Source organism: Hordeum vulgare, chromosome 4H (assembly GCF_904849725.1).
Source record: "Hordeum vulgare subsp. vulgare chromosome 4H, MorexV3_pseudomolecules_assembly, whole genome shotgun sequence".
In the NCBI taxonomy this organism is placed as follows: Eukaryota; Viridiplantae; Streptophyta; class Magnoliopsida; order Poales; family Poaceae; genus Hordeum; species Hordeum vulgare.
Window position 1 is genome coordinate 586,491,872 of NC_058521.1, and position 11,070 is coordinate 586,502,941.

General features: G+C 42.5%; 1 protein-coding gene across 1 annotated transcript; it reads left to right on the forward strand.

Moving 5' to 3' along the window:
* The first annotated feature begins 230 nt into the window (after nt 1–230).
* On the forward strand, nt 231–2,770 carry LOC123447296 (2'-deoxymugineic-acid 2'-dioxygenase-like). Its single transcript, XM_045123885.1, has 4 exons — nt 231–493; nt 583–833; nt 1,938–2,259; nt 2,336–2,770. The coding sequence occupies exons 1-4, from the start codon at nt 308–310 to the stop codon at nt 2,594–2,596; spliced, it is 1,020 nt and encodes a 339-aa protein (XP_044979820.1). The 5' UTR covers nt 231–307; the 3' UTR covers nt 2,597–2,770.
* The last annotated feature ends 8,300 nt before the right edge of the window (nt 2,771–11,070 follow it).

Here is an 11,070-nt window from a genome sequence, read left to right on the forward strand (position 1 = left end):
TTACACCAGATAGCCAACCTGTGCTCTGTCTCGGAAGTGATAAAGCAAACTTTGTCTTAGTTTAAACCCGGGGGTCTATTTATTTCAAATAAAAGGAATAATCTATCTTGATGGATGATGGCGTGAATCAGGCCTCTAGTTTGGAGTAGCAATTCTGTCTTGGCCTGGAAAGCAAGCATGATCAACGGCGGCATGCCAACATGATTTGTACACTATATATATAAATCATGATAACCTCCCCAGTCCCCACAACAGTGTAGTGCACTGCTTTCCGCATCCCATCTTCCATCCTCCCCCTGATTTTACCATGGAGAACATCCTTCATGCAACCCCAGCTCATGTGTCCCTCCCGGAAAGCTTCGTCTTCGCTTCCGACAAGGTCCCGCCGGCCACCAAGGCTGTCGTCTCGCTGCCCATCATCGATCTCTCATGTGGTCGTGATGAGGTCCGCCGATCGATCCTCGAGGCCGGCAAGGAGCTCGGATTCTTCCAGGCTAGTACAAACCAACCGATCCGTTGTCATCTTTGAATGCATGTTAAAATCAGTCTAAGACTTTTTTTTTGGGTTGTCATGTAAAGCAGGTCGTCAACCATGGCGTCTCCAAACAGGTCATGCGGGACATGGAGGGCATGTGCGAGCAGTTCTTCCATTTGCCGGCAGTGGACAAGGCATCGTTGTACTCGGAAGAGCGACACAAGCCAAACAGGCTCTTCTCCGGTGCTACCTATGACACGGGGGGCGAGAAATACTGGCGGGACTGCCTCCGCCTCGCCTGCCCCTTCCCAGTTGACGACAGCATCAACGAATGGCCCGATACTCCCAAAGGGCTCCGGTAAAGAATGACATATAACATGTACAATCAATATTTATCAAACTGTATCCCCTCAAAAAGGGAAAAACATTGTATGTCACATTCTTGTGGGATGCCAAGTCGCCGTCAATTCATGATAGGAAATATTTTTCTTTTCATGAAACTTTCCTTATTTTTAAATATTCATAAACAACATTACCGGCTTTTGAAAATGCTTTGCTCAACGTTGAGAATTTAAAACATTAGAATTTCAATTTTCTACGGTTTATTTTATTTTTAAATTCTGAACTTCTAAAGTTTTGGACTTCAGAAATTTTAGGCGTGTAAACATGTGATATATCTTATTTATTTTCAGAAAATATGCATTGAGAGAATATCTAGAAAGAAACTTATTGAGCATATTCCCATGGACATGTGTAAACGCGCGATATATCTTGGTTATTCTCTTTTTACAGATCTTACATCTAGGGGCCATATATTTAGCATGCACATTTCTTTAAATATTAGTATGAGAAGGATCTCTCTAGGTTAGCATTTTTCAATTTAATATAGATTTTACACTACTATGAATCATTAGTACTTCACCACATACATATATAATCTTTCATTTGAATATGTATCTGTTTCTATATTTAAAATATTATTATCCATTATGTATCTGAGATGTATATGTTTTAGAAAATTAGGGAAAATGCGCTTTTAAATTATGTCAATGCTATCCAACGTGAGTTCACTGCCAAGATTGATATGTGATGCATGCACATCTGTATTTCTTTTAATTACGAGTTTATTTGATAAATGGAGATTTCTTTTTGGAAGAGATAACACAACAGTTTACATACTTATGTTAACCACATCAACCATATGTTGCATATATTATAGAAAGGAGGGTAATACTAATTAATAGGCACCTCATGCATGCGTACATCTCCTTTTTTTAGGATGTGAAGTGACATTGGTATAATGGATAAGTTTATGCAAGAATGAGTCTTTTGACCCATAATGCTAGACAAATGCTGACTGAGCTCAAAACTAACATGACTTCATGCTCATCAAATCTTAGTCGCACAATTGATGTCATAAGGTTATTTTTATTACTAATTTTTATGTTGTGGCGCACCATAGGGACGTTATCGAGAAGTTCACTAGCCAAACCAGAGACGTGGGGAAGGAATTGTTGCGCCTCTTGTGTGACGGTATGGGGATCCGGGCTGACTACTTTGAGGGAGACCTTAGCGGGGGTAATGTGATCCTCAACATCAACCACTATCCATCTTGCCCGAACCCAGACAAAGCGCTTGGACAGCCGCCCCATTGTGACCGAAATCTCATCACCCTCCTACTCCCTAGCGCTGTCAATGGCCTCGAGGTCTCCTACAAGGGGGACTGGATTAAGGTTGACCCTGCACCTAACGCATTTGTTGTCAACTTCGGCCAACAACTCGAGGTAATTGATTGTTTGAGCATTGTTTGCTCCGATAAACAACACCAAGCTGATTGATTGGCTATTCATGTGGATGCAGGTTGTGACAAATGGGTTGTTAAAGAGCATAGAGCACCGTGCAATGACAAACTCAGCGCTTGCACGCACATCGGTGGCTACCTTTATCATGCCTACTCAAGAATGTCTTATTGGTCCCGCGAAGGAGTTCCTTAGCAAAGAAAACCCACCGTGCTACCGCACCACCATGTTTCGTGACTTCATGCGCATCTACAATGTTGTCAAGCTTGGGTCATCGCTCAATCTCACAACCAATCTCAAGAACGTCCAGAAGGAGATATAAAGCAAATCTACAGGACTCCTTCAAGATCTCGAATTATCCTATTCCCACTTGTTATGTTTCTTACCTATGCCATAGATCTCAGTTGTGTCCAATTGTTGCTATGCAACAACTACATGCACTTTGATGATTTATAGCAATAAAATTAATAAATACATGATGAGTATAAGACGTTAATCATCTTAGTGTTCATTTGTTGTCATTTACTTGTAAATTATCTTTTTAACACAGTACAGACACAAACGCTCATATATACGCGCGTATACTCACCCCTATTAACACACACACGCACATCCTATCTCTATGAGCACGTCCGAGAGACTGGGCCGGCATACGCTATTGCAGGAATGCCTAGTAGTGGCGGGTGTCAAATGGCCAGCAGTGACGGGCAAGGCACCCACGGGCTCCCGCCACTAACCTCCTGTCGCTGCTATAATGTCATCAGTGGCGTGCGGGCACCCACCACTGTTAGATCTTATCCAGTGGCGGGCGCTGCTGAGTGCCCGCCATTGGTGCATGTTAACACTTGCGGTGAGCTGTACCTGCCACCCGCCACTTCTACCTCTTCAGCCTGCAACCATAGCAGCTCCTATGCATTGCAGGATACAAATAACCATATTACGACATACAACTAACGTTAGTGATCATACATATTACATTTAACATAGAAATAATCTAAACTTCATACACATAGATGTATGCATTGCTGTACAACAAGTCATATCGCTTCATTACTACGTACACATGCATACAAGTCCTCATGACAACAACAATACGATAATGACAATGAGCAGGATAAAGATAATCAAATTCTTTACTCGTCTAGTTGTCCATATGGTCTTGCATACTTCATAGTTGATTTCCTCTTCACAGATGTAGTTGGCATAATGATCCTCAGCTTCTCTGCGGACGTAGTTGGCATAATGACCTTCATCTTCTTTGCGGACGTAGTTCGCATAATGACGGATTTGTAGCAGCTATTTTTGTAACCGTTTGTTAGAGCATATTTATCCATGTGTGGTTTTGGCAAATGATAACAATCCCTATTGACGAATGGTTGCCTTAAGTTATATTCGGAAGATTTGTCCATAGAAACTTCGTGAAGTCCATCTATTGGTTTCAAGGAGTTTATACGGTGAGCAAGGTGGTATGCAAGGTTTTATCCAAAGATTGGTCACAGAGAAGATAAGATACAAGGTTAATCAAGACTAAGTCAAGGAGTGAATCAAGTTTATCAACACACAAAGCGTACAAGATTTATCGAGAGGGATCAAGTGATTCCATGGTATGGGAAGCATTGTCCATTACACTTTATGTACTAACATATGGTCTTCATGGGAGTTCTACACGGGGATAGGTATGTTTCCATGGGCTTGCATCAAGAGGGAGATCTCATACAACCCATTGACGATGACAACAAGTGGTGATCGTCGTCAAGATTGCGGTGTGCAAGTTCAAGTGGTGCATCACGAATATATCAAGCTGGAAGCTTGTCGTCCATTGTGGTGACAATGGGCTTGTGAAGATGTGTCGAAGACTGGCTCACCCATAGTAGAGTATGGGGAGAAGTCGACTAGTCTTCATAGAGCCAACACAATCAAGAAAGGTGGTCCATCTTGATGAAGTAACATCATCATCATCCAGCTAAAGTGGACTATGTGCAAGGTATAGGTTTACCCTTTATAGGATACGGTTTATAGGTTCGATTGCCCTACTATCAAGTGGGGCTCTCAAGTGAGTAGCTTGATTGTATCTTTCGTCGAGAGCTCAAACCATTTACATCCTTGCATCATCTTTCTTGGTTCTTGTTTGGTGTTTCTCTTTGTGAGTTTTAGAGCTTATGGTTATCTTCATGACAAGCTTGAGTTCATCGAAAACGAAATCCATATGATTCTTCTATGATGTTTTTGATGTTGGAGTTTTTGCTAGTTCCTCATTCATAGAAGTTTAAAATCTCTATATCATTGGAATTTCGTAACTTTGTTGTTGGATAGCTCTTGTCGTCCTGAATCCTACAAGCTTGAGCTTGCTCAGTTTGGAGCTCATTTGCACAAGTTATGAAAGTTTTGGTGTTCCTGGATTCATTTTTTGCTTTTGTCCTATTCCGGAAAGATCTGAGTGGTAGTCCCGCTCCTAGTAGCGGTACTACCTCTTATCTGCAGCAGTAATGCCCTTGTCAGCGGTAGTACCGCTCTCGGGCTGTAGTGCCCCTGGCTAGTACCGTTGGTTATGTCCTGGCCTTGGGTTTCGACACTTTTTGTGTTGGACTGGGCGGTTTCTAGATGGTAGTTCAACGCGGTAGTACCGCTCGCAAGCGATAGTACCGCTTGTTACTACCGCGCCACTTTCGTCCCTGTTTTCTCGGGGTGGAATTAATCCTCAGCGGATCATGAGCGGTAGTAGAAGGCGGTACTACCTCTTATATGCGATAGTACCACTCCGACAGAACTACCACACACATGCCTACCATTAGATATGTGGCTCTGCCGCCCCGGTGATAGTACCGCGCCCAACATCGGTACTTCCTCTTATCGGTGGTAGTACTACTCTCTGGAGTGGTACTACTGCTTGTGTGCGGGCTGAGGGGGTAGCGGTTGTATTTTTACCCTCCTATAAAAGGGGTTCTTCTTCCTCATTGAACTCTATCCTTTGAGCTTGTTTTTGCACCCCATTGTTGACCTTCTTCAAGATTGCTAACTCTCATTCCCTCCAATGATTCTTGCTAGTTCTTGAGAGAAAGGAAAGAGGAGATCTAGATCTACATTTCCACCAATCATTTTCTCCTCTGTGTGAGGGGAACCCTTTGGATCTAGATCTTGGAATTCTTTGTGACCACCTTGTTATTCCTCTCATATTCCTCCATAGCTTTTCTTGTCGTGTAGGGATTTAAAGTTGAGGGACTTGACCATTTCGTGTTTTCTTTACATTGCAATAATTGCATCAGTTCGAGTTCTTGACGGTGATATGTGGACGTTATGTTTGAGAAGCATATTGCTCTTGGGTGTTGGCCCCCCTAGATCTTCTGTCTCTTGAGTGCTTTGGCGCCCTAGACGGTTGGTGGTACCTTGGATCTTAATCGTTGTGTCGTAAAGCTCTGGGCAAGTGTCGTGGTCTCTAATTAGGTTGTGGAGATTGCCCCAAGCAATTGAGGTCACCTCGGAGCTGCAATTCATTGTGATGAAGCTTCGTGGTGTTGTTGGGAGCCTCCAATTAAGTTGTGAAGATTGCCCAAACCTTGTTTATACGGGTTTAGTGACCACCCTCAAGGGTCCCCTTGTGGAATCACGACATCTTGCATTGTGCGAGTGCGTGAGGAGATTACACTGGCCCTAGTGGCTTCTTGGGGATCATTGTGCCTCAACACCGATTGAAACTGAGATTAGCATCCACAATGGCGTGAACTTCGGTATACATCGTCGTTTCCGCGTGCGTCGGTTATCTCTTACCCGAGCCCTTTACTTATGCATTTTACTTTATGATATCCATATTGTTTCTTCTTATATATCTTGCTATCGTTCAGTTGTTTATCTTGCTTAGCATAAGTTGTTGGTGCACATAGGTGAGCCTAAGTGTTTTATGTTTTGTACTTGACTAATTAAATGTTAGTTTTATTCCGTATTTATTCAAACGTAAAGTGTAATTATTTTAAATCGCATATTCACCCCCCTCTAGGCGACATCCACGTCCTTTCACCGCTCACTTGCTCCTTGCATATATCCAATGAATCATAAATTCCAAGATTCCTCCCGGTGTACACCAAATACCAGTTCCACTTCATCTACGTAAATAAATAAAGAAGGCAACAAGTCAATTTCTTAGTTATCCAATCACATCGACTGGAGTCACATCTTAATCTTCATAGCATCATAGACAATACAAGTCACCACATTGCACAATTCATTAGTAGTTCGGAAGCACATGTTTAGTTCCATCATAGAAACTTATAAATTTAGTTCACAAGCATCGATTATATAGATCACATGAAAGCAATGCACTAATTGTTCAGCTCCATCGTAACTCGACGGATTCTCGATCACTCTCTGCGGCTACTCTGGAGCTCGCAGCGGCTACTCTAGCGCTCGCAGCGGCTGCTCTACTGCCTGTTGTGGATGCTATAGCATTTGCAGCGGCTCCTCTAGCACTCTCTGGATATTAATGCGCGCTCTCGGTGGCTGATCGATCACTCTCTACATAGGCGAGCACGATCTCGGTGTACAGAGCCACCCTCGCGACGATGTCTACAACAATAGGAATTCCGTCTACGACTCTAGGAGTCTTAATGAGGCGACTTGGCTTCTTCATCTAGATCACATTAAACAAATTGACATTTATATATGACATTTAGAAAAACAAACAACATTACCTTCGATAGAAATTTGACATACTGAGTGGCAGAAATTAAGCAAAACGAAACTTAATCGACACTTCGCAAAAACATTGGCAGTCACTATGAATACACCTACATCAAGAAAAAACTAATGTATTATATGCTCAGTCATATTTTAAAGCATTCACTTAATAAGATTTAATGGTATATTTTAACTACATAAATAAAATGTTGTATGAATATTTGTAGAGATTGGCATCTAAAGACATTGGCACTCACAACAAATTTCAGCCACACTAATAAAATGGTGTACTAGAGTTTTATTCATATGTTGTACATTTTAACTAAACTAATAAACTTGTACTGCAAGTAAAATTAATAGAGAGAAGGGAGGTGTGCTTATCGTGTCGGAGTCGGGCGGTGGTCTAGACCAGGCGCAGATTGATGGAAGAGGCGTCAACGGATGCCGATTTATACAGAGACAAGGACAACGTTGGATGCGGAGGTAGGCACAGGCGATGGTCACGGGGAAGTAGTTCGATGTAGCATTGCACGGAGATGCAGATTAACTTCGAGGCAGGGACAGACGACGCAGGCAACGGGGAAGATGAGGTCCTTGACGCCGTTCGAGTCGGTGGATGGCGACCTCGCATGTGGCGATGAACGATGTCACGATGCTAGCTGCGGCGAGAAAGGAGGGAGAAAGAGAGGGAGTTGAGAAATGGAACTAACTCCCGTAGGGGTAGGTAAGGTGTTATTTAGAAGTGACAGAAGCACATTGACGACCGCCACCCCAGTATAAGCGTGGGTGGCGGCAACATGACCAAATATAGCATTGACGAGCGACATCCAGAACCAGCCACCCACTGCATGAAAATATTTAAAAATGTTTGACGTGAGGGTTCCCAAATATTGTTGTGGCGGGTAAGGCAGGCTGCCCGCCACAGATATGGGAACGAGCTATGGCGGGCGGTGAATTGCACCCGCCGCAGTAGCTTGTCAGTCGGGCACAAATTGGAAAAATCATGTCTATGGCGGGCACTTTTTGCCGCTCGCCACACCTACATGTGTAGATTTTAGCGCTCCCCACTGATTGCTTTCAAAGTTAGCAATGACGGGTGACACGCACCGCCCGCCCTTGACGGGAGTTCACCACAAGTAGAAAATAGACCTTTTGTCTGGAGCTTTAGTCCCGCCCGGGTTTGGGCCCGAGACTAATGTGAGCATTAGTCCTCGTTCCAATAGCTAGGAGCGGATGGGGGCATGGCTAGCATTATTCCATGGTTCAAATGGGACCTCTAGTCCCGGTGGGTGATACCAACCGAGACTAAAAGGGTTGTGGCAGTCTGGACCCCGTGTGAGCCCCTTTAGTCCTGGTTGGTATCACCAACCGGGAATAAAGATGGACCTTTAGTCTTGGTTGGTATATCCAACGGGTACTAAAGTCTTCCCTATATAAAGCTGCTTCGTCTATCCCAAGTCCAAGCTTTCTCTCCTCTCTGTTTCCTTCCGCAACCTCGAGTTGATCCTCCATTTTTGCCAAGATTCATCAAGATTGGCGGCACCCCATCTATCCAAGGGTTCTAAAAGGTTAGGAACTTCATCCTTTCGTCTGTCATTGCTAGTTTAGCTCGTTTCATGCTCTATAAGTACACTGATTTGTGGGTTTTAATTGGGGAATAAAAAAAAATTGAATAAAAGGGGTTCCCCCCGGCTCCATTTTATGGAAGCAACGAAGCAAACAGAGTTTCATACACACCCCATAACCAACATAGTATCTCAGCTCAGAAACTACCAGAAAACTAAAAAGCGAAGCATCTGAACGCAGGAAATCCAGCTACAGCAGCTAGCACCAAATATTACAGACACAAAACAAACTCATAGTTCCAGAACTAGAGGCTAAAACCAAGCGATGCACAATAATTCTCCCTTGAATTTGTCCAGCTTAGCGACGAATTGGCGAAGGAGCTCCTCCTGCGTGGTGTCGCAAAGCACATCCCAATGTCGAAGGAAAGTTTGCACTTTCACAAGGATGCAGGCTAGACTTCTCCATGAACGACCCTGGAAACAAAAATCATTTCTCAATCTCCATAAACTCCACAAGGAAGCCGCAAGAATCATATTTTGCACAGGTATTTTCTTGTTTAGTTGCCACAAGGCACAGACGTCTTTAAAACAGGAAATATCATACTCCGGAAAAGAAATAGAGAACAGTTTCCACACACATTTAGCTACCACACAATCAAAGAATAGATGTTGCACCGATTCCATTTCATTACAAAACAGACAAGTAGGATCATTAACAGTCCTACGTTTAGCTAAATTGTCCCTAGTCAGCACCTTGTTATACACACATAGCCACAGGAACACATGGATCTTTTGAGGGCAAAGAATTCTCCACATATTTTTCCCAATGGTAGAAACCACACCCCCAAAATTTATCGCATGATAGAAAGATTTTAACTGAATATACACCACTTTTTTCTAACATCCAGATGGGGGTATCTGGAGCCTCTGATAAGTGGACAGCTTGCATAATCGCTAGCAACTGATTCCATCTAAACAACCCATTGTAATCAACACATCTCCTAAAAGAGAGTTTGAGAGTAACCTCATCCCATACTTGCGAAATGGTGCATTCAGGTTGGTTACAAATGGAATATAAGTCCCAAAACTGCACTTTGAGGGAAGAGTCTCCAGACCATATATCATGCCAAAATTTGATATTTTCCCCATTGCCAACAATCCACTTGTAAAAGTTCTTTGAGGCATTCAATGCCCAAGTGACACTCTTCCAAAAGGAGGAGCCATTTTCAGCTTTAGCCCAAAAGATATTAGGGGAAACAGTGTTATACTTGAAAGAAATAACTTTTTTCCAGTCTTTAGGTTGTGGGTCCGAAAACCTTCTCCCCCAGGTGGCTAGGAGGGCCATATTAAATTCTTTTAAGTTGGGTATCCCCATGCCCCCAAAAATTTTCTTCCTGGTAATCAGGCCCCAATTAGCCAAATGATACTTGTGTTGGTCACCTACATTCCCCCAGAAGAAATGTGCCATTTGGGAATTAATAGCATCGATCGCCCATTTAGGGAACCTAATCACCGTCATCAAATAGGCAAGAATACTAACTATACAAGAGCAAAGTAGTATTAATTTGCCCCTGTAAGATAGATGTTGACCCAGCCAGCCAGAAATACAACTGATAATTCTATCAATGATAGGTTGTAGATCCTCTCTATGCAATTTATCAAAATGAAGGGGAACCCCCAAGTACTTGATGGGAAAAGAGCCAATCTTGCAACAAAAAATATGGGCAAAAGTTTTAGCAACTTCTTCTTCAATATTAATGGTGAGAAGGTCACTCTTATGAAAATTAATCTTCATACCAGAAAGGTTTTCAAAACGGGACAGAACCCATTTAAAATTTCTAGCTTTGTCTTTTGAGTTAGCCAAAAAAAGAAGAGTGTCATCCGCATACTGCGGACTGACAATCCCTCCATTAACCACATGAGGCAAAGGCCCTGAAATCAAATCCTGTTGAGCAGCTTGAAACAACATTTTGGAAAACACATCAGCCACTAAGTTGAAAAGAAGAGGAGATATAGGATCCCCTTGTTTGAGACCTTTACCACCCACAAAATATGGGCCAGTTTCATCATTAATACGGACACTGAAAGTACTTTTAAGAATAACACTTTTGATCCAGGAAATCCACTTGATCCCATAACCCCTAGATCTGAGCATGTCAAAAAGAAATTCCCAGCTTACCCTATCATATGCTTTCTCATAATCTAGTTTGAGCACAAGCCCTTGGGTTTTGGATCTCTTGATCTCATGGATAACTTCATGGGCCAAAACCACACTCTCCAAAATAAATCTTACTTCAATAAAAGCACTTTGGTTTGAGGAGATCAGTCTATCCCCAATAGGGGATAATCTGGTAGTCATGGCCTTAGTTAGGATCTTAACTGCACAATTCCCAAGACTAATAGGTCTGAACTTCTTCATTTCTTTTGCATTAACCTCTTTGGGAATTAAAACAATGATGACAAAGTTCAGTTTATAAATATCCAGTTTTTCCGTTTCAAAATCGCTAACCATTGCCATAAAATCATTTTTAATCAGATCCCAAAAAACCTGATAAAACAGGAA